Source organism: Glandiceps talaboti, chromosome 13 (assembly GCF_964340395.1).
Source record: "Glandiceps talaboti chromosome 13, keGlaTala1.1, whole genome shotgun sequence".
Taxonomy (NCBI): domain Eukaryota; kingdom Metazoa; phylum Hemichordata; class Enteropneusta; family Spengelidae; genus Glandiceps; species Glandiceps talaboti.
The window spans coordinates 8,833,420-8,858,731 of record NC_135561.1 but is presented as its reverse complement, the minus strand read 5'-3'; the positions used below and the strand labels follow the sequence as shown (position 1 = coordinate 8,858,731).

General features: G+C 34.3%; 1 protein-coding gene across 1 annotated transcript; it reads left to right on the top strand.

Annotated features, from left to right (window-relative positions):
- Nucleotides 1-6,034: 6,034 nt before the first annotated feature.
- LOC144444195 (uncharacterized) lies at nt 6,035-24,423 on the top strand. The gene is made up of 20 exons (XM_078133612.1): nt 6,035-6,155; nt 6,491-6,606; nt 7,132-7,333; nt 7,570-7,694; nt 8,421-8,661; nt 9,101-9,222; nt 10,391-10,586; nt 10,842-10,966; nt 11,693-11,900; nt 12,443-12,579; nt 13,232-13,424; nt 13,631-13,782; nt 15,359-15,524; nt 16,526-16,677; nt 17,476-17,656; nt 18,369-18,490; nt 19,887-20,076; nt 21,332-21,379; nt 22,439-22,576; nt 23,870-24,423. The coding sequence occupies exons 1-20, from the start codon at nt 6,107-6,109 to the stop codon at nt 24,421-24,423; spliced, it is 3,417 nt and encodes a 1,138-aa protein (XP_077989738.1). The 5' UTR covers nt 6,035-6,106.
- The last annotated feature ends 889 nt before the right edge of the window (nt 24,424-25,312 follow it).

Below are 25,312 nucleotides of genomic sequence, written 5' to 3'. Positions count from 1 at the left end.
TTTAGAGAATTCCAAAGGAAATTGAGGGAGGGTCACTATTTTAGACGATGGAATGGGGAAGGGTCATATTTACGCAACAGCCTGGACCTGATATCCTCTGGTCCTCCCTCTTGTAATTACGGAAGACCTCCTAAAGTGATTTATTTTGAGGGGACTTGGTGATATTAACAAGCACCCCCCCCAAGGAAACAGAAACAACAACAAAAAGTGGCAAATGATGTACTATATTATAAAGAGTATAGCAACTTGTTACTGTTGTTGTTTCTGTTCTTCTGTTCCTTATCAGGCCCGGGCTAGTAAGTAAAATATGACTCTATTGTATTCGAATACTAGCACCTAGACTGTCGACAGTCGCTCGCGCCTTTTTTCCCTACGTTTTATCTAACTCCGATCCGGCGCATCGCATACTGATATCGAGGGCCAAAGGCCCGAGCTCCGGCCTTCGATATCAGTATGCGATTATAGTAGTGTTGCGTCGGATCGTTGGACAAAAAGGCGCGAGCGACTGTCGACAGTCTAAGATATGTTTTCTTGTCTATACACTTACTAGTGATGGGTATAGAAAAAAACAACATACCTAACCCCCATGAGTATCTGTTTATTTGCTGGTTTATTTAATTATTTTATTTGTCCCCATACTTGTCGTTCGTTTGCTTGTTCATTTGTCATTTATTTGATAGTTTATTTATTTATTTGTTTGTTTGTTTTGTTTGTCACACGGTTCCTTGGTCCCCTGTGGTTAAAACGGAGCATCGCACAATATGTCAACGAAGGGTTAGCCCTATATAATCGATGAGGGCGCACAGAACAGGGATATTCAAGTACTATTTAATACGCAGTAGATATCGCATCGGTACATACAAAACAACCCGAGTTTTAGCTATTTATGCGAAGCTCCAAGACAGTGAGAGAATCTAGTAAAAGTAGTGGGGTAACTTATCAGATATGACACTCAACTGTACCGTTCACAATTCCATGGAACTCTGACTTGCCATACCAGTAGTATAATGCCTTTATTTTCTTGTTTACTTGTCCTGAAATGACCTCTAGCGCTTGTCTGAGGCTACATTACAAATTACATAATGAAAGTGTCACGGCAATATTGTATTTCATCATCCAAGTATGCGGAGTGGCGTGTTCGGTGTATGAATAGACGGAGGTGAATACAGTTCAGATGCGTCGGTAGACTATGCATCAATTCGGTAGCAGACAAAATACTTAGAAATTCAGTCGTTGCTATAAATAGAATTCCGGGAATCCACGAACGTGTTTTCCAGAGTACTCGCTATTACCAGTTGACTATCACTTACGTCGGACAGTTGTACACAGCCTTTCTGATGCGTGCGTGGTATCGGCAAGACGACTTACTAGCCTTTAAATCGGTACGTGAATGCATGGCTGTATTATTGAGAATGGTGAATATATGTTAGACACGAATATAGGATTGAGAACATCCCGAACAAACACAAACTAGCTCTGCATGGTAAAATGTAGGTAGACTCACAGTTGAGGGACTTTTCATCACGGCAATAAAAATCCTTCCTGAGGCAAGGACTACGGATAGTTTGAAGCCTGTGTAGACGTAACGCGTCCCGAACCTGTCCTGAAAGAAACCGTCCTGACTTAGGACACCTTTGAGAGGTTTCCTGAAACCCTCATGACAGTACATAGGACGAAGTCAGGAACGCGCGACATCTACGCCGTAATGTGCAGACACAAACCTATCCTACCTCATAGGACTCAGGGCTGCCTCATATCAGGTAGGACGACCCGGGAGGACGACCTACGTCTACACGGGGCTATATAATGTCACTCCGTTATTTGGAATTATGCGCTCCGGGCCCGGGGACTCCGTCATGTCGTAGGCTAGGGATGTACTGTAGACTGCAAGATTCGTCGTACGTTATGTACAATGTATGCCTTGTAGTAACCACTCGTTATACTTACAAACAAGTCTTTCAGTACGTCTTATTGGGATGAAGACGTGCAGGTACTAGCTGGCGTCCCTGAAGCGAATATCACAGTCAGGGTATCACAATCACTTTTGCGCCGAGGGGCACTTTCTATTTTAAAGTATGAATCATGCATGTACAGTTCATGAGGTGCAGGGTATGTTATTTTACGGTACATAAAACCCATACTATATAATACAATATATATATATATAACTCGGTGAATATCAATCTGCTAAGACAGTGCTCTATACTGCAGTGGCAGAGCGTAATAGTGGCAGAGCGTAATAGTGACAGAGCGTAATAAAAACTATACATATATATATATATATATATATATATATATATATATATATATATATATATATATATATATATATATATACAAACTCAGTATATGTAAATGTCTATTCTGGAGTAAACAGTGCTCAATACATAATGTATGCAGTAAATAACAGTATCAAGCAAGATACACATATGTATATATAAGCTTATTATTTGAATATTACAAACTGTTTATAACATAGGAGTGTCAAATTTGACGTGACATACTTCTTTGATAGATTTTCTTTTTTCTCTTATATGATTTACACCAGATACATCAAGTAAAATGTCAATCTGGAAGACAGTACAGCTTTTCCTAATCTTCTGTGGGTTGAGCCAATGTGAACACAGTGCTGTCAGTAAGTTTATGTCTTTTAGTCTGCAATTTGCACAACACCAATGAAGCTGTAGGAATGATCATGTCCTTCTGCATGTCCATGAACAGGCCCATTTCTGATACTTACAACTATTAATTTCAACTAAATCTAGCACAAATGTCAGAGTATAGGGAACATTTGCGCATCACCTTATTTCACAGTCTTGTACATTATGGCCAAACGGCATTATATCAACATTTTCAACTATCAACAAAATGAATACACAGTGACTGTGCTTTCTGTCTACACATATTTTTTAACCTTTGACTCATCTTTGGAGTCAAATAGGAATTTGCCAAATAACTTTGAAAGTTTGATACAAGACACACACCTTTGTTTATAGAAGTAAGCTTTTGAGTTACACACAAAGCTTTGACTGATCGTCATCTTCAAGTTAATGGATAATTTTATACTCTGCATGTGTACAAGGTAAGTTTTCTATTCAGACACTGACATCTTCAAGGTCAAATTACAATTTGCATGATAAGAATTTTGAAAGATTAAATTTGGGTCACCCCTGAAGTACTTTATTTATTTAGAAAGCAACTCTCTACATTTTTAAGACCTTGGGTCAGTTATCAAAATGATGCTATTTGTTGCATTTTGCAGACACTTTGTGGTATTTCAGTTTGACCTATACTTTTTACTGTTATCGGGGGGGGGGGGGGGGAGCTTTCTTTTAATTGTTTTATATTTGACCTTGACCTTGACCTTCTGAATCAAAATATAGCAAAAAGATTAATTTCATTTATCACACAGTAGTAAAGTATTAGGGGGGAGTTACGTCTTCTATGAAGAGTTGTCTTTCACACATGTCATTGAGTGCTTGTAAATGTGTCATTTTCTTGTCACAAGTGGTGTTGCTCACGTAAAAGGTTTCAATGACAACCATGTATTTTATTTCAACAATCCCTTCCCAATCTATTCAATTTCATTCAGCTGAAGTATTGCTTCAACAAAATGACAATGTCAAGGTGGCATGTTCTATCAACTGTAAGAGTGATAGTTACATATGGTGGGACAGAATAGGTCAGAAAAAACAGGTAAGTTGATCGATTTGATACTTGACAAATAATCAACCAATACAAGCTACATTTAATCATGTTCTTTTGAGGTAAAATAGCATAATGCAAATACATGCCCTAAAGTTTGCACTTCAACATTGATGAAAACAAATTTGCATGTTTCATTTGCATTGTCAGTGGTATATCTCATCTTCAATATGGCTCATCATATTATAACTTTTATTAGTCTTAATTACAGAATGGGGGGGGGGGGGAGAGAGAAACTATTTTGGTGATTGTTTTCCGCAGGCCCCCTCCCCAAAATGAATAGCCCCATACACATTATTAAAAGCCATACTTGAAAGTTGTATTCAATACCCCAATTTTACTCTCAATACATACTTATACAACTGTATGACTATATTGTCTAAATTTTAACCTATAAAGAGATATTTCAGCAGACACACACATTCGCTTGGATATTGACTGCCTCATAATAGAATGTATGTTAGGTAAATGAAGTGAAAAATTATGCAAATGTACAAGGTACAAGACTGCTCCTGATGTTTGATTTTGAGCAAGAAGTCAATTCAGTGTTCTCTCTGAGACTCTGGAGAAAGAGAGAGAGAGAGAGAGAGAGAGAGAGAGAGAGAGAGAGAGAGAGAGAGAGAGAGAGAGAGAGAGAGAGAGAGAGAGAGAGAGAGAGAGAGAGAGACACAGAAGGGTGGGTAGATAGATAGATAGACAGACAGACAAACAGACAAAGGAGGAAGTGAGATTAAGGCATACACAAACACATTTGCATGGCAGCCAACCCCTCATCATTGAATATAGGTTTTAGAAATTATTACGGCAAAGCCGCAAGAAAGTTTCAAATGTACTTGGTAAACAACTACTCTTGAGGTTTAATTTGGCTCAAATCATGAGTAAAATATTTTGTCCCCCCCCCCCCCCCTTTCAGACCACCAGAATTTTCAATTTCTCCCCACTGCCATAAATTCTGACTGTGGCCTTATTTCCTGACAAACCAAATTTAAACTGAATGCCTCCCATAAGGGATGGGTTTTCAGTTGTTGCACAAGATTAGCAAATGAAGATTGCTTGATTTGAGATATGGTTGACTGGTATTAAATAGGTGAATTGTCCAAAGAGAATAAAATAGTCTGAACATGCAAGGATTATTTATAAATATTGAACATAAGTATCAAATACATTTACAGAAATATCAAATGCTCTGTAGTTTCATATAATTTATGATATTGTGTTAGTTGTGTTATTACCTGAGTATATCTAGTAAGTTCATATTTTTGCAGTTACTCGTACAAAAAACAAACAATCATGCAAACAACAAAACATATAAAACAAGTCAACGAATAAAAATGTATATAACTATGATGGCATGCATAAAAGTCAACTTTGTAGCTACATTTTGTAAATATGAATATGGATATATTGATAGCTTCACACCCGGGCAAGTTGCAGCACCCTCTTTAGGTTACAAAGAGTAATGTGAAAGCTGAATCTGTTAATTAAAATTTCTCATTAACATCACACAATGTTGATAAAAATTTAAGGAATAGTTTTTGAGATATATTGTGTTCACTGACACAAACACACAGACAGACAGACAGACAGACAGACAGACAGACAGACAAACAAAAGCAAAACATCAACTCCCCTTACGAGAGTTAAAAAGCACAGGGATTGAGAGGAGTATATAAGTCAAAGAAGTCCATGAAAATGTATTATAAAGATGTGTGGTTGTTTATTTTGTGTGACTTCTTTAATGTTCAATTAAATTTATATACTAGTAGTTGCTGTCTCAGTGTCTGATATGCAAATTAAAGCAATTTCTGTGCCTTCCCTGTCTTTCTTCAATAGCCATACTCTGCTTATCAGGGGCATGTTATCAATTAATTTCCAAGAGTGGACATTGTTATGACCACACATCTACCACTTCTGTAGACATTCTTCACCTATGTTCACATTCTTCCATAAACTGTGAAGTATATTAGTCAGTAGTGCTGCAATGCTATCGGTGCATCAAAATGGCCTCCCAATGTTGTTTTCAATAACTTCATAACCAGAACAACAATATCATTGGAGATGAATACATTCATTCATTTCATCCATCCATCTGTTTATTTATTTATTTATTTATTCATTCATCCATACATCCATTCATTCATCGGATCATTCATCAATCCATCCATTCATTCATTCATTCATTCACTAGTTTATTCATCTATTCATTAATTAAATTTTGCAATTCATTATTTTGTAGGTAAAGTCTGACAAAACTGGAAAAATATCAATAGTCAACGAAATTATAAATGCAGAAGGTGGATTACGGCATCAATCAACATTACATATTAATTCAGTAAATGAAGAGGATGTTGGGCAATATGTATGTATTGCTGAAAAATTCTGTGACTGCATTGACCAAACAATGCGAATGTCCCATGATATTCATACTTACAAATTGAAAGTAGTCAAACGTAAGCCTTATAATTCAAACAATATAGTATACTCATGTGCTTATTAAATACACTTTTGTCTGAATACACTTGTTCAGAATGGCATTTTTGTACAGGCATGGTTGTTAAAGAATCTAATTTTTGCATGAAAAAATTGATAATGTATGTATTGTACTTGGTCAGGTTTGTAGACCCTGTTTATAGCTCTTAATAAGCTATGGTACCATTAGGGGGATGTACATTGTATATGAATTAAGATTCAGTGGCAGATATTGAACATTGCTTAGTGAAAAGACTCTTCCTGGAAATTGAAAAGAACATGAATAGATTGACATTTATTCTTTGTTTTTGAAAAGGTGTAATCACAATTAAAGAAGGTGGTATTGCAATATTTTGGTGTTTTGATGAAATACAATCTGATCTCAAAGAGAACAAGAGTATTTGGTGGCGTAAGGTGAATTCAAGGAAGGCAGTAAGTTATTTTCAGCATCATTTTTATTAGGAAGGGTATATACTCACATATACCACTGAGTGTGTGTGTGTGTGTGTGTGTGTGTGTCTGTCTGTCTGTCTGTCTGTCTGTCTGTGTGTGTGTCTGTCTGTGTGTGTGTGTGTGTGTGTGTGTGAGTGTGTGTGTAAGTGTGTGTGTGTTGTAGACAATCTAGTATTCAAACAATGGTCACATGGATTTTTTGTTTACAGCGGATTAGTTTCAAGGAATAGTTCTTATACTAAGATTTTTTAAGAATAAAAGTTATACCTGAACAAATTTGATGCCAGTTCCTTTTGAGATGTTCCTGGGAATACCATTAGGTGTGAGTTTCATGTGTAAAACCGACAACTTTGTAACATATTCGCAATAAAGCCTGTATACATGCAGCCATGTTATTCTTTGAGAAAAATGCCATAGATTTCTTGATGAATAGTTTATCATTATTTCATTAAACAAATAATGACAGTGATATATATATAATTATGCACTTTATCATTATTGAAGGTCAAGAATGGTTATATGGATCACTACACAGTAAAAGAAGCTCTGATACAATCCATCCATGTATCACAACTGTCCATATCTGGCATTTCTGAAGAGGACTTTGGGTGGTATGAATGCCTCAAAGAAGACTATACTTCTGGAATAAATATGACCCTTGTACAGAGACATAGTCTAGGGTTGTTCGTAATAAAACAGAAAACAGGTAAGACAATTAAAGTGTCTGTTCCTATATTATCAGATATGTACTTTGTGTGATTGCTTTGTACTTGATCTTGATCTTCTGGGTCATATTGAAATAAAGTATTGCAAGGATAGGGGCATGTCTGTGTCTGTGGCCATTTTGATATCTTGTAAAAGTGGTGGGATATTGTCTTTTTCATGAAACATTAAAGTAAGATTCAAAGTGACACACAGTTCTTCAATCATTTGATTTGACAGATACCACCATCATCTATAAGGAATCTATGTTTACCATGACATTATTCACTTGTGAGGTTGCTGTCCCATACTGGGCAGGATATACCACAGGTTGGAGGCCTAAGCTACTACAAGATAATCAACAGGTAAGCTACCGGGGGTACCTTTTGCCTTAATTTGATAAACTTAATAGGCTTATAAGGTATCTCTTTCAAGGGAAGCATTGATTCTGATTTGTTCTTTTGTGGATGGAAACATTGGTCATTGATGCATATCACATAACAACATGTTCATAGTGTCTGAAATTAGGTGGAGGAAATTAATGAAGATCCATTTTAAGAATATTTTGAATTTCTGTTTGGCTAAATTTTCAAAGACAAATTGCTTCAATCAAGATTTTCATTGGGTGAATAACAATAACTTTGTTGGAATACTCATACATGAGACAGTATGTTGTCAGAACACAAGGGTAAGCAAACGTTTTCAACAACTGATGTATGAAAAGACCAATGCCAGCTTACATACAGTTTAAGTTATCAGGATCACATATATTCATTTTCCTACTGAGTTTTCACAGAGACATGAACTTTTAATGACAACATTTTAGTAACCTGATGGATGCTCTGTTAACAGAGCAAAAGCTACTCAAAGCTTTTTTAAACCCCTTGAGAGGTTGTTTTTTTTGGGGTTTTTTTGAGACCATCCGGTTTTCATTTGTGTTTTTGATAACAACATTCGGCATTATAATATTAATCCAATATGGGTCTAATTGTCACATTTGTCTACTGATTGGCTTTTGTAGAACCTTTTACACATTGGTTTTGTAACAGTCAAGTTATTTATTTATTAAAAAGTGCTTCTTTATTCCTCAGGTCAAAAATAGGTTGTTTACAAAGTATGTATTCTATGAACTACTAAATTGGCAAAAGGCATGGTTGTATGGTAAGGCTAATGGGCAAAAGGCTTGGCTGTATGGTAAGGCTAAGTTTCTGAATGCCTTTGTCACAAAAGAAGACTTTGGAAACTATAAATGGATATTACCAAAACACCATGGTCATGTAGAATGTCATGATGACTTGATTTTATCTGAAAAAATGGATTCTACACCAAGGAGTAAGTTAAATTCCAATTCTGATACTAGTATTTCTCATAATTTGTTATCCACAGGGCAATACACAACTTGATCTGCCATGTGTCTACAAGTCTGTCATCTGTGGCTACTGCCATTCTTTCCACTCAACATGCAGGAGAGTGACATGCATCATGATGTATAGCCAAAGCCAAACAACATCAACTTTAATGTATGCAAAAAATTAGATGTAATTGTGGTAGTGCCTCCCAGCCCGTCCCCCCACCCCACCACCCACCCCACCACCATGGCTTTTTGCGATGTATTGATCACGTTGAGTTACACAGACTTGGTCCTCATGTTGTTTCACATTGAGTAGGAAGCCATGATCAAATTGTATTATAAATTAAAGATCTAAAATAAATACCCAATCCTCATCAATATGGCCACTTTAATGATTTTATTATATTTGTTTTAATTCAGTTACCATACAAGCAGCCCTTAAGGAATGGAATGAGATAGAAGTAACATGGCTACTCAGTGATGGACATTACACAATAATGCAAGATTACATCAAACCAGTTATCAAAAGAGATGGACATCTGGTGAGAATGAGCACACTTTTTGGTATTATCCATTGAGATTCTAGGGATTTAAGAGTTAGTAGTGCTAAGAAACATTTCTCAACTTTTTTATCTGTATTCCTTATCTGCCTTAATATCTTCCACAAAGGTAAAGCATTATATAGGAAAAGTCCCACAACCACTGACATGTGTGATTCAATTGAAGCATGAACATGATGAAGGTACTGCTGCACCATGGTCAAATCATTGCATGCATATCCATGTCCGTATCTATCTATCTATCTATCTATCTATCTATCTATCTATCTATCTATCTATCTATCTATCTATCTATCTATCTATCTATCTATACTATCTATCTATCTATCTATCTATCTATCTATCTATACTATCTATACTATCTATCTATCTATCCATCCTATCTATCTTGTCAGATAAACTTAAATTTCATGACAATGGAGAATAAATTAAACAGTGAATGCATAAAAATGCAAAAGACAACCACATTGAAAACCTAAATAACAATTTCCTTTACAAAACATAACTTGTATTGCTGGAATGGCTATGTCAGCTACTGTTATTTGTTTAGTCCCCAAGGGGGAAAGCTGGGTTCCATCCGTCCATCATCACTTCACGTCTATTCATTTCATGACCTTCACAATAATGATTAAATGGCAGCAATTAACTGGTCTTAAAAATTCACATTTTACACACCAATTCTGGAAATGTAATTTAACTCTGAGCTTTTTAAATGAGATCTTGAGCTTTGCAGTTCTCTATGTTCAAGGTTGTATGACCCAAAATGTTCACAGTGTTCATGGATATACAGGTATGGACTGGTTTCAACCAAACCTGGCACATATATATTGTAGCTCAATATGCACATCACTTTATTCCATGATGTTTATGATAGTTCAACTGAATGTCATCATAAAATGCGCAATATGAATTATTAAGTTGAAATGTTGGGAAGTTTGTATTTGACAAAGACAAAATATATCAGGGCTAGACTTCAGCCTTGTATATATGTACATGTATATGAGTAGCCTTGTCTGGATAGAGAAACTGAAAGGAAATAATTACCACACACACACACACACACACACACACACACACACACACACACACACACACACACACACTAAACAAACATGGTAAATCTCTGTTTTCATTCTTTTCCATCACATAGCTTTATGGATACCCACCTAACAAGATAACAGCAAATGCAAAATGCAGAGGAAATGAAATAACTGCTGTAGATTTCAAAGTACAGTTAATGTTGCTAACTTCTGAAGATTTTGGAACGTATACTTTGCACAGAAATATAGACGAGGTGGCAGGATACAAAGTAATCGAGCTTGTTCCAAACATAACTGCATTTATTAGTAAGTATGTTGATGCCTCTCATTCCGTGGACATGAGGAATAATATAGAAATGTTTGAAAAAATTGTTAAATTATGTATTTAAACACTGATATAATCTTGGTGTTTTACTTCTTCCTGTAATCTCTGGTTCAGCTCTATTTAGTTGGTGGTAAATTCAGCAAAAAGAGCCAAGAGTTTTAATGATACTATGTATGTATTAATTATATTGTACATCAACTATCTATTGTAACATTGTTTTCACTTTCTACTTACAGGCAGACCAATACACTTACTACTTCAGCAAATGTACTCGTTTGACACTACCTGCATTGTGATATTTCCGTATTGGGCTGAATATACTTCTACAATGAAAATAGAATTGTTTCAAGGGAGTGAAAAGGTAATTTGAATATATTACTTGTGCAGGGATTAAAGCTTTAAGTTTAAAAGTTCAAGTTATGTACATGTGTCATCACAGTTAACAGGGCTTGAAATTAACTTTTTTCTTTGGTTATCATAGTGGGCTACCAATTTCAGAAAGTGGTAGCCCAAGGATAGTGACCAATAGTCCTATATACCTGAACTGAAAACAGAGTTCCTGTTTTGGAAATATGCTTGATATTAAAAATACTTTCATATCTGTAAATCTTTCACCCTTTATATCATCGCATAATCAGTGGCAGCCAGAGTGGGCTACCAGCTACAAATTTTGGTAGCCACATGACAAGAATTGGTGGTCTGTGAACATGGAACTACTGTTAATTTCAAGCCCTGTAGTATGATGGTACAACCAGCATTAAAAATCCAAAATAAATACCCAATCTTCATCCATATGGCCACTTTAATATATCTACTTGGTTATCCGTAATTTGGATTCCAAATAAATATAGTCACAATATTGCGTATCAAAGAAATGCAATTATGTGCAAACAAAAATGTCTGATTCAGAAATTGCAATATTTGTGATGTATTAGTCTAGTACAGGTCATTTATATATTCCAGGGGTTTGACCTCACTTCTGTGGTTCATGAATATTTTGAATATGACTGTAGTGTTTTATATACTCTTTTTTTTTCTTGTTCTAATTAATTAACTCATGTACTAATTGTTTTGTGTGTCTTTAAAGTTTGTTGACAGATTTCCTTACCAATACATAACACATAATATCATTCGACGAAATAGCATTGTTATAGTCGAGGAAACGCTGCACTTTTCTATTCTCTCAAAACAAGATTATGGGTGGTACCACTGGATAATACCAAGTTATCATATTGGTGGTGAATGTTTTGCGGATATTCTACTAGGAGAGCCCATGACAGAAATAGGAGGAGCAGGTATGATTTCATTATTGATATAGTTTTACATTAGGAAACTTTTACATCTAAAGGTCGAATCACTTCACCAACTTAGCCACCAACTGAATTTTGGTTTAGCAAACAATTTGCAATGTTATGAGTATTAAAGATCAATAAAACTGACCTATACATCAGACAAATATCAAACTTGAACTTCCCACTTACTTAATATATGAATCACTCATGAAGTGATATTTTCTATACTTCATGTGTACAGCGATTCTCAAAAAAAAAGGAAGGACCAACCGTTTGATTCTATCATGTAGGCTAACTCTTAAAGTGGTCATATGGATTAGACAAGGGTCTTTACTTTGGATTTTAATAAACCAATAAATCAACTTTACTATGTTGTTTTACTTGCTTAGGCATGATTTAAAATGTTTGTCAAATCGAAGCAGACACATAAGTACATTCTAGTAATGTGTGTCTGAGTCATATTAGGTCATGAATTATCACTTTCATGAGAATTCAATGGTGCTTAAATAGCAATTAATTTCCTTTTCTAAACTAAAACAACTCAGGGTCTACCATTGAACAATCAAGAATGACAACCTTGGGCTCAAATGAATGGTTTGCGATGACGTGGACAATAGGGAATGATATGTACAACAGAGTGAAAGGTGTGATACAACCCACTGCATACAAAGATGGACATTTGGTAAGGTTAAAATATCTAACTTAGAATATCAATCAAATCTAGAGTGTTCCAGGAACATATTCTTATTTAAGATTAGATGTAATTTATGAGTACTAGTCCAAGGTAATGTTTTTGATTTTGACATCTGAACAATTAATAGTCAGTGATTTAGTTCACTATGTAGTAGTAGTTACTACTACTAGTAGTAGTAGTAGTAGTAGTAGTAGTATCTTTATTAGAGTGACATGTAATCACATAACATAATAGTAACAATACAAGTCGAAACAAGGAATTACCCCGCCCAACGGGCTTACTAGTCACTACAGTCAGTGTACAATATATACAGGCAACACTGTTGAAAGAAAAAAGCAGACTACATCCAAAAACTTTCGCAATGTAACATAATACGAATCATCATGAATATATGATGATGTTGTTCCCATTCCTCAGTTTAACTGTATAATCCTGTTAAATCATAGCATAATGGATTAATGGATTATTGGATATGCTCAATGAATTGTAGATTTCAACATTGAGTAAGTCACTAAGGTGCTCTTTTAAAAACCCAAATCATAACAATAATCAAGTGTATGTGTCTGTACTCAGCAAAACTAAGCCTACCTTAACTTTTCCTTTTAATGCAAATGCAATGGTGATTTTATTGCTTCAACAGCTCAATGGGTTTCCAGAAGAAACCTTCTCAGTGTCCAAAAAATCAGACAAGTGGAATATGGTCATAACATGTATGTTAAATATTCATCTTCTTCTACCTGGAGACTATGGAAACTACACCATTTGTGACACACCTGAATGTGGTCAAACATGGGGACGACTAGAACTAATTGAGGACCCAAAAGCAAGAAGTAGTAAGTTCTCATGCATTTGGTATTGTACAATACTTCAGTAAGCAATGAAAATAGTTCAGAAACTGGTGAAAATGCCTTTACAGTTAATTATCAATTACTGTTTACAGACCTTTATTGCAGCTTAAGGGTCTAAACCAGTATAAGTCTTAAAGGTGAAAAAATCTAATGTACTGTAATATGCCTGCTTTGCTTCTTACTCATGTCAGTTGTTTCGTATGAAACCTACACTATTCCGATGTGGGAAATGATATACATTCCATGCTCTTGGAAATCACCAAATATGGACATATGGCTTTTGGAACCATTCCTCAATGTCACTTCATATAAGTCATCAAGAAAACTGAGAAATAACATGAAGGTAAAAACAATTCATTTTAACTTAATAAATCATTTGCATAATTGATCATTTTTAGTAACCAGCCGGGCTATTCAAGATTCAAGTCCATTGGGGCAAATATTACAGAGAATGCGTTTTACATGCTTGTTGATGTAGTTTATGAATTCAATGAGTCCTTTGCATAATTAATGACTCTGACCAAATAAAAGATAGATATATCTGGTACTAGCTCAGAATTTTTGCTATCTGACAATGACAACAGTTAAGGAATGAATTGGAAGGCATTTACTTTATAATATATCTCGCTGTTTATTTTTGCATCTTAAATTGATAACTGGATGTCTTTGATAAGGTTTTGACATTGTTGACTATTTTGAGAAACAAAATTCTTTAAATGAAAATGTAAGTGAAATGTATGTAAATGTGCCTAGCAACAAGACCATGCCCATTGCAACAGCCATATGATCACGTATATTGCAACATCAGGGATTCATAGATAAGTGAACAAACATTTAAAAAATGTATGCAAATATGTCTAGCAATATGACCACGCCCATAGCAACAGCCAAGTGATCGTGTATTTTGCAAAGATAACAACAGGGTTGGATGGGCAACTGGATAACCATTTAACAAATGAACACCTACATGTATACCTAGCATGGATCAGTGTGTGGGTAAAAAAAATTTGAAAACTGTACAGTTGTGCTACAATGCCATTGGTGCTATTTTTTTTATATGTCATCATTTTCTCTAAAATGGCTGGTTGAATTCAAATGAAATTTGTACCCACATTTTTCAAGGTAACAGCTGGAGCTGATTAGTGTTTGGGCAAAATGCTTGCATGATAATTAGACTAATTTGCATATAATGAAATGTAGTAATTGGGCAATATCTTATTAATGTGGTTGGTTCAATTCGATTGAAATTTTGTATGCATTATTTAGGGTAATATCTAACTGTATGCATGTGAGATCGATCCATACATGCTAGTAGACAATATCTCATTAGAAAAGGCACAAGCCTGTAGAACACATATTGTGTATATAGTCTTATTTAACGTACTTGATTGAAACGTTGGAAATAGCTTAAAATAGTTGATTTGTAATATTTGAAACTAATTTATGTAATTAATGAATTTCTAACAATGAGCATTATTGAATTACATATATGGGTAAATTTGTTTCTGCAGCTGTGCACATAATATGTTGTGATAAATCCAATCAAATTAATTTTTGGGTCCGTACCTGGAAATCAGTGACCCAATGTAATTACAATTTCAACCTATTACTACTACTTATGGATAAAATTGACCTCTAATTAATATGTACAATCTCTAATATTTGATATTTTAACACTTTTCAGCGAATATATTATATTGTTGGTTGTCTGACTGAAAAAAGAAATACTCAGTTACAGCCAAGTGCAGCTTAAAGATGGGAAGATACATAGTTTATAAACAGAGATATAGTTTATAAACAAAGTCACAAGATGTTCAAATTCAGGAGTCTACTCATGACAGCTAGAATAGGTTGAATGTTATATATTTTTATCACATCATTTGACTCTCAATTCTTTTCTATTTCTCCTATGAAATTAGTATGGACCTATAACAGTGACTGGTACCTGGCATTATTATGAAGAGGGGTATTTCTTTTCTTTGCTTCAGTTTGGATTTTTGCCAAAAAGTGACTCTCACTATTCCTCCACATATTTTTGTGTTCTTGGAGATGAGAACATAAAATTGTCACTGGTTCCTTTTTTAGGTATTTATTTTCCTCATTCAAATCATTCAAATAGTGGTATTTTATGTTTCAATTACTTGCAAAAGATTTGTGGCAATCACTGATTGAAAAACCCAAAAAATGAGGGGATACAAGAATTTGATATCAAAGACACATGGGGAAATTACCTTGGAGTTGTCAAGATATATAAATATGGAGGGGGAGGAAAATGACTTGATAGCATGCAGTGATGTCGACGGTATGTACTAAGAACCTGATTTTAAAAAGTCCCAATCTGTATACCAAATGGATCACTTATTATCATCACTCACTCCCTGTATGCCACATACTGCTCTACCCAAATCAAATCTACACCAGCAGATGTATCATGCAAATTCATCTTCACAGAGGTCAAATAGCAAATTGCTGTATAAGTACTATAACTTGGGAAGTTTTGTATCTAGATGCACTGGTCTAGTGTGTACACCTATACCCACTTTCATAGAGTGCTTTTGATCTTGACCTTCATCTTCATGGTCAAATTGAACTTAATGGGTTTGGAAATTTTGTTCATAGGGTCATCATTCCATTGTTGTCTGTACACCCGTCCAATATTATCAGAGAAAATCTAACCCATGACCATAATGTTCATTTTCAAAGTCAATTACTTTAATTAGCAATTTATTCCATACTTTTGAATTGTGTGCACATATGGACACAATTCAAGGGCACTGTCTCCTCGATACTTTATATTGAAAAATTGACTTTTGACCTTGTGCATTGTACATGTAGACAGGTTTGTGCTGCTTGAAAGTTTCTCAAGACACTGTGCATGTTGATAAAAAATCACCCGTATTGAGATAGAAAAGTTGTATACCAGTAGTCAGACTGATGACCAAATCTCATATAATTATGTGTAAAGTTGTAAATATTAATAAATACAAGTATTATCCATGTCCATTTTAATAGTCTGGGTCATGTAATTGATATGAATTTATTATGAGTATGTTAATTTCATCAGATATTGATATTTTACTTTCCAGAACAACAAATACAGAATCATGAATCTCAAATGAACACTTCACTTGAATTTATTTGTTCATGGAACTCATCTGGAGAACACATACTCAATGCCATCCCTTACTTGAAGAAAATCATGCCAACGGATTTACATAGTGTACAAGTCTCATCAAAGGTGATTATTTTTTTATTTTAAAACTTATTTTTTGATACAAAATTAAAAATGATGATTTATCTATTCTGAAAACTGCAGTAAAGACAGAAACCATAATCATAGAGAAAGTAATAGACTCATTCATAAAAATATATGTATATTTCCACAAAAAAATACATCATTGAGTTGACAAAAGTCAAACTAATGTTGAAAATAAGTGTGTGTCCATCTCATGCAATCCAGGCAACTTTTTTCCTCTCTCCATGATTCACTGTAATTCAAAAGTGTAGTTCACAGCGCAAGATTATTTTCAAGGAGTAAATCATATTAGGCAAAGCTAAGCTCAATGTTATATCAGCTGATATCAGTTTTATTGACCTATTATTATCAGTGACATTACAAACAGCTTTAGAGATGCAAACAATGTTTATTATACCTGACTTGCTGGTTCACCAGGTCTGGTTTGTAGCACTTGAACGGCTAATAGGGGAAAACCATCATGATTGACATAAAGGATTTTATGAATACCACAATGTCAAAAAGTTCCAACTCAAATGAAATGAAACCACAAAAAATACAGTGGTTTATATTGCAAAAATGAAAAGTGGGAAGGGTAGGCAAGTTAATAAAGATTCCAAAAAATGTATGCAAATATACTTAGTAACAAGACCATGTTCATAGCAACAGCCAAATACAGTTGTGCTACAATGTCATTGGTGCTATTTTTATACTTTGTGCTGATTTTTTCCTCTGTGTGTGCTGTTATTTTCTTTCATCATTTATTTACTTATATATATATATATATTATTCTACACTCAGATAAATGAATCCACATCTCATAGAGTTGGAGATACAGCAGTGACAGTATCAAGAATTCATAAACGTTCACTGGGTCTGAATATAGTTGGGTTAAAAGCCATTATTCAACTACATAATGACTCGGATTTTGGCTCCTATGAATGTGGCATCAATATTTACCAAATGGTTCATATTCACATATGTAAGTAGCATTGATTTTAAGTCAGTTAGTATGTACACTTGGACACGCTCTCAAAGTCACTCAATTGTTGTGCAGGTTAAAAAATTGCATGGAGTCATGATACAGATATAATAAGAAACTGTAAAAAATATATATATATATTTGTCTGGATAATCGCAAAAATATGGCTTCAATTCCACTTCTGTATGTGTAGAATTTGATTTTTTTTAACACTTCTGTATGTGTAGAATTTGATTTTTTTTAACACTTCTGTATGTGTAGAATTTGATTTTTTTAACACTTCTGTATGTGTAGAATTTGATTTTGAGTTTATTATTGGCAAACAAAGAAGCAGGAATTATTTAAAACACTACTGTGTGAGCAACAGATCATTTAGCTATTGTATTAGTAACAATAAAGAAGCTGGGTTGCTTATTGATGACAATCTATTTCTAAAACAAGTTACACACCAAAAATATCACAATAATAGTAAAATTAAAATGTAGTAGGACCAGTACACATTAACCACTGTTTTGGTTACACATGATTCTAGTTTTCAGCAAATTACATGTATTTGACATTGCTTAACATAACACATACTACTTATTTGGTTTGTATTTACATTTAAATATTTTCATTTGACTCTTAATAAATATACATATAGTTATACTTGTTCATTGCTATTACACGAAAAAGCATACAAAAACTCAATCAACATATTAATTTGTTCTAGTCCAACAGAAAACGAAATCTTTGTTACTGGGAACAACAACTGGATTTCTATGTTCAACAGAAATAACTCTTTTTGAGGACCCAGCTAATATTCTTATTCAACCAGTGAAAGATGGGAAAGTGGTAAGCTATAAACTGTCAAGTCTCCGTGTGTTAACCCAGCTATGTATTGTAAAACATAAAAGAAGACACCATACATATATAGAAGAAAATTGTGTTCAACAATGTGATACTGTAATTTGTCCAGATGAAAACATGATCATTTTTTAAAAATATTTGAAACTAAAAGAGAAAGCTAGGTTTTTGCAGTTTGTTCCTTGAAACAAAAATGATAACTAATTCATTTCGCAATAGTGTCTCTTGTTTTCACATATTGAAGTTTTCAGCACAACTGAACTGATAAGGTAGTGCTATAGGCATGGTGCAGTCTCTGTGCGTGTGTGTGTGTGGGGGGGGGGGGGGGGCAAAAACTGCCAGACCGATTGCCTTGGCATTTGATGGGGACATTACTTTATGTGTCTAGTTGTCAATTTGTTCAAAGTGAAATGATCACATCACAGGTGTGTGATTTGAGTCAAGCAAATGTCATTTGGTCAAAAAACTTAACTCAAAAACTACTGGACAGATTGGTCTTAAATTTGAAATTGTTCATGACATAATGATCCCATCAGTGATATAGGTCTAAAAATGTGTCTTCTTTTGGTCGAACTTTCATTCCAAAACTACTGAGCAGATTGGGCTGAAACTTAATGGGAATGCATCACGGGATGTGTAAATGAAGGTGTATTCATGATGTGGTGATCACATCAGTGATATGCAAATTAGGCCTAAAAATAAAAAAATATATGCAAATATGCATAGCAACAAGACTATACCTATAGTAACAGTCAAATAATGGTGTATATTGCAAAGATGAAAACTGCCGAATGATGGTAATATTGCAAAGATAAAAACTGGGACGGGTTACTAGGCAAGTGCAAAAAATGCATGCAAATCTGCTTACCAACAAAATTACTACCATAGCAACAGCCAATGATGATGTATGTTGCAAAGATAACAACAGGGATTAATAGCCAAGTGAATAAACATTCCAAAATGTATACAAATATGCCTAGCAACAAGGCCATGCCCATAGCAACAGCCAATTGACAGTGTATAATTGCAAAGATAACAGGAATTAACAGACAAGTGGATAGACATTCCAAAAATAGACATATACATGTATACCTAGCAACAAGACTGCCCATAACAACAGCCAAATGATGGTATATATTGCAAAGATAAAAATTTGGATGGTTAGGCAAGTGGATAAACATCCAAAAAGGGGTTGCAAATATGCCAACCAACAAGGTCATACCCATAGCAAAAGTACAATTATTATTTTTTTTTAATTAGTCAGAAATTTTGAAACCTTTGAGTTGATTTTCATTCTCATTTGCTATTTAAAAAAAATGGATTATAAAGAATTCAGTTGTGCTATATATTGAATGCCATTGGCACTATTTTTTAATCATATCAGGTTGAAAATGCTTCAAATGTTCAACACATACACAGTGAAACTGTAACTACTGTGGATAGAAAGAGAATAGAATACCATTATAGAGTTTCAATTCAAACAAGAGAAGACTATGGTAACTACACTTGCAGATTCGATGGTATTGACTTGCCAAGTACTATGGCATATGGTCCTATTGATTGGGCAGAACAAGGTAAAGTAGCAATTAATAACTATAAACTGTAGTAATGCCAGATCTCCTCACTCTAGTGCTCAAAACGTAGCGTTATTACTAAGGTGCAAACTTAACAATGTACTAACTATTATACCATGCACAAGCCAAGTTATAGTCTTTGAACAGAAAATATGGATTGTGTATCTTGGTCGTTCTGCATCATGACAATCTGTGTTTATGTTCTGGTTCTGCAGTTCAGGTTCTGCAGTGCTTGAAATATGAGTCACAATGTTCCAAGTCGCCATTAATTTTACTATTTACTATTTTTTTACTAATCATTCATAAATTATGCTTCAGGAGGTATAATTATATTATTCCCAAATAGTTTTTCTTCAATCAGCTGGAAAATACTTGTGACCAAGGATTTGTCACAACAAGTTGCTCAACGGGTACTGACAAGGTCCCCTTTTGTTAGTCATATTTTCTTCAGCTGAATGAAAAGTAATATTTGGGTATAGTATCTTATTATGTATTTGTATTCCAAGTAATTAAAGATATAACAGATGTAACTTTACAGATTTATTTTGAAACAAGTCTTTATCAAAGACATATTTTTCAACTCTCATTCACATTCTTCCTTTTTACAACTAATTTAGCCATCATTCAGTCTTTATAGCGAAGGTCGCGAAATATGGTGATGTACATACTTGGATATTAACACGATTGACAAAGTGACACAGGTCGCACAGTGATGCAAGAGTCCGATGTAGCTGCACATGTATTAAATAATGGGGTTGTGGGGCTCTTTTTTACCCCTTGTAACATAGAACACTGTTAGTATTCATACATTCTTGTCTCTTAGCAACTTCATTTTTGTTTGTTTGGCCTTCTGTTTGTGTTTGGGACTTTCGTTGCATTTTAATTCATTCAATTTCTCATAACATTTTGTATTTTTCTGTTACTCTCTTTGAAAAGTAATAAATAATATTGAGAAAAAAAAGAATGTGGTTGTGTGACAAAGCATAATGCAGACATATAGCTATGTATTTTTGTTATACTTTCCTTGAATTCATGGGTATAGGCATATATGACAAATCAGTCATTGCTCATTTCATTTGTATCGCTGTTCTTGCTGTTTCATCACTATGAAACCGAAATATTCTGACTCATTTTGAAAACAACACTCACAGTGATACGACAATATATATACAATATAAATGATCTTAAAAGAAACAATATCACATGATGGGAACCACATAGGATTTCTTCACAAACATGTCAATTTTCATTGCAGCTGAAATACACCATATTCTACACTTGAACTTGCAAGAAAATATTAAAGGTATGTATTAAATTTTTTGTTAGCACAACTGAACACTAAAATAGTGCAGTAGAGCTACAAACGTCATAAAATCTGTGTATCTGCAGTTGTGAGTGAGTGTGTGTGAGTGAGTGATGTAAACGACTCAAGTCAAACCAGATTTAAACTGAATGCCTCCCGTAAGGGCAATATCATAGATTTTTGGGCCTACACACATTGTTGGAATACAAAATTCTAAACTATAGCTATAATACATGATGTACCAATTAATTGGAAAATTAATTATACAAAATCATGCAAATTAACCATATAGATTATAAGTTACATCAAGCTTTAAATGACACATGCACTTCTTTACCATCGACCATTAATACATGTACAAAATTTAGATGAAATTTGAAGTTTGCATTCTTAAGAAATAACTTAATTGTAAACCAAAAATCATGAATTATGCAAATTAGTCAACATTAAAACTTATATCAACAAGCTTGAGAGGATGTGGACTTTGTCATGGTTGTTGCTTATAAGATATAAGATATAACTTAATTACTGAAGATCATTAATTATTCAAATAATTAGAGTTAAAAGTTGGTGGGGATATTCTTAGGAATGTGAAGATAAAAAATGTTCATAACATGATCCATTCAGTAATATGCAAATTAAATTTGGTGGGAACGTTTCTGATATGTGTTGATGAGAAATTATTTAGAACATGATGATCCCACTAGTGATATGCAAATTAGATCTAAAAAGTTAATTTTGGTCAAAAACTTCTATCTTGAAAACTACTTGGTGAATGGAGCTGAAAATTGATATTGTAAGCAAATAATGTAAACTGTACAGTTGTGCCACATCACCATGGGTGCCATTCTATATCCATTACTTTTCAATATTCAATAAGAACGATTTTCAACCCAATGTGGCTTAGGAACATGATCCAGAGGATTCTCCCACATATCTTATGTTTTCTTGAACAGTTAATGCCAAATATGATTACATAGTATCCTGGGGTCAGTTTTGTTTACATGAAGTAACCAAATCTGTAATTCATGTAAGTGTAACTGTTTCTTTATGCTGTAGGCTTCTTTGTGCTAGCTTTTATGGTTTTCATAGTCTGTATGATCTGCATCATGATCAAAAAGTGGTACGAAAGGAAACTGCGAGAGAGAGACAAGAAGATGCTGCAAAATGTAAAGGAACTATGTGGTTTTGAGGCATGTGAGTACATTTTCTGTATTGTTTTTGAGAAAGTAAATATGTTGTGAATGAATATTTACAGCTGCTATCAACATATACATGTATATTATTAAATTTGGTTGATAAAATAGCATTTGGGTCACTCAATTTAGATTCTTGTAAAGAAACCACACTGTACTTCACATGTGTTCAACCACTGTGGATTTCCTGCAAGATTTTATAGGAAAACCTTCTCCTCCTAATTGAATCTATGTATATGTCAACCATTTGATTTTAGCCCTTAGGTCTAAAATGGAGGTTGTGATGGGGCTTTTTGAGCTGAAGTCTAAAATTGGGTCCTTGGTCTGAAATCTTTATTTGCAAATCATAACTGTGCCATTTAAATAATTACCCCTAATATGTTGTCCCCACTGAGGGAAAAAACACAAGTGTGAAAACTACATTTTGCAACCTATAGAACTACTGCAAATGTAGGTTGGACTAAAATGTTAAATGTTAAATGTGAATGGGCGATTCAAAAGACCTGTGTAAAAATTACTGGTCTCATTTACAACCACTAGGATAAGCAACATTTAAAGGAACAAGGAAAGGAAAGATTCCAACAAGGAAAGATTCCAGTTGTCAACTTAGTGACGGGCACAGCACTAAGTAGTACAGGGTGCCATCAACACAGTCCCACAGTTCCAGAGTCCTGTGCCCAGAGAACATTGTGCTAAAAAAATCACACTTTTTAGCATTCAGTTCAGGTTCAGTTCCTTGTAAAATCAAGAAGAGTATCGTAACAAAACTTCAATAACTACAGGTTGTGAATGAAGTTACGTTTATATGGAGTGAACTCACATGAATCGGCCAATCTCGGTTTGTTATACCCTACTTGGGAATTGTATGGCTGTTGTACCATGGATGTATTAGGTAACTTGCTAGAAACTCACTATAGTACCTGACGGTACACAGCATCAGTGAAATCCATGCTCTCACAAAATCCTATTTGATACAGGCAAGATTTATAAGTCATTATTTTCTGTTCATATCATTCAAATCTTGTCCATAGGATGACTGCAGATTTCAGCAACAAGAACCGAACTTGTCCAAGTCAGTTTTCAGTATACGTATCATGCTAAAAAGGCATTGTATTATATCACATGGTATGCATGAGGCAATCTGACTGTTTGTAGTGTTGATGTTCAAAGCCCACTGAGATAAATACAGCTATTGTATGTGAATGAAACCACGGCTTATTGGCATGGACAGTGCTGTAAAAGAGGCTGTGTTTTATGACAATGACATTAATTATACAATATTCTATCTTTGCAGATGTGCCAAATGACTACAAACATGACATATTTATATCGTACTGCAGCCGAGATCAAGATTGGGTTGTTGATGAGCTTTTGCCACAATTAGAAAATGAATGGAAATTAAAAGTGCACCTGGACATTCGTGATTTTATACCCGGAAGGCCAATTCTCAAAAACATCTCTGAGGGTATCTTTAAAAGCCATAAATTTTTAGCTGTCTTTTCACCTGCATTTCTTAAAAGTAAATGGTGCTCAGCATATGAGCTTGTATTGGCCTTTACAAGGCATATGAGTGTGGAGGGTCCACGTGATTCTATGATGGTAATAAGATACAAAGATTGCCCAGTACCAGATTTAATTAAACAAAATTTCTTCCTTGATTGGAGTAATCCACAGTGCAGACCACATTTCTGGAATCAATTAAAAAAATGGGCAGGCCCATCCAACTTTCCAGTGGACAGGAATGATAGTGACAGTGAAAATAATCATGAAGAAGTACATCATCCAAAGGCAGTATGTTATGATTCAGATACCACAGATGATAGTTCATTTGAGGATGCCCTTAACTAACCACTAAGAAGCAAGAGTAGCAAAATTAAATGGATATTTACATTTTAGCACTTTCCTACGCTGTGCTCAAGTTACAATTAATGCTCCCTGGCACAGACCTAAAAAGCATGACTGCCCAATTGATCCTTAAAGCCTCTCTAAGAATAGTGGATGAAATCCTTCACATAACAATCTCTGTCCTACCAGGTCCCATTTATTCAGCTTGGTTGACTAGTGCACATTATATAACTATATCCCATTTGATTATAACATAAGCAATCAAATGTAAGCTGTACGCTGCTTTTGTTTGGTTCTGCTTGAAATGTGCTTGAACAATTCCTGTTAGGAAAGATTGAGATGTGGTATTTTGACACAGTTTGAATATTATATAAAACCTTTGAAAAAAAATGCAATGAAGGTGATGAAGATATGATCAGTCATATACTATAAACCTAGATAATTTTTTGGGCCTGAGAAAATTTTGCGATTTTTAAAGTTTTAGCTGTTAAAGTTCTAAAGTTTCCACTTTAGCAAATATTTCCAGGTTTACAGCAAGTGCTGCCAGTTGTTGGCTGTTAAAATTATAACACTTTAATCAATACAACCAATCTAACATGATTTTGACTTTAAAGATTGAATTCATTTGATAGTGTGATACACACTATTTTTTCAAATATATTTTATACATTACCTTTATTTTACCTTCTGAAAATGATTTTCAGATATTTGGGAAAAGTGAGTTAGTTATAACTTGTTTTCTGTGAGACAATCTGTCATACACTAATTGATAATTTTTTTGCAACTATAAAATCTCTACACACTTTTTTCTATTTCGTATATCTAATAAATTAATTAAAACTTTACAGCAGTCTAATCTTCAGATCCAATGCTGATAGGCAGATTGATCTGA

Excerpts from the sequence above, each read along its gene's own strand:
- LOC144444195 (XM_078133612.1), top strand. The coding sequence starts at position 6,107 with ATGCGAATGTCCCATGATATTCATACTTACAAATTGAAAGTAGTCAAA. Across the intron at positions 10,587-10,841 it reads AAACATAACTGCATTTATTA|GCAGACCAATACACTTACTA; the intron begins GTAAGTATGTTG and ends TTCTACTTACAG. Across the intron at positions 13,783-15,358 it reads AACTGAGAAATAACATGAAG|TATGGACCTATAACAGTGAC; the intron begins GTAAAAACAATT and ends CTATGAAATTAG.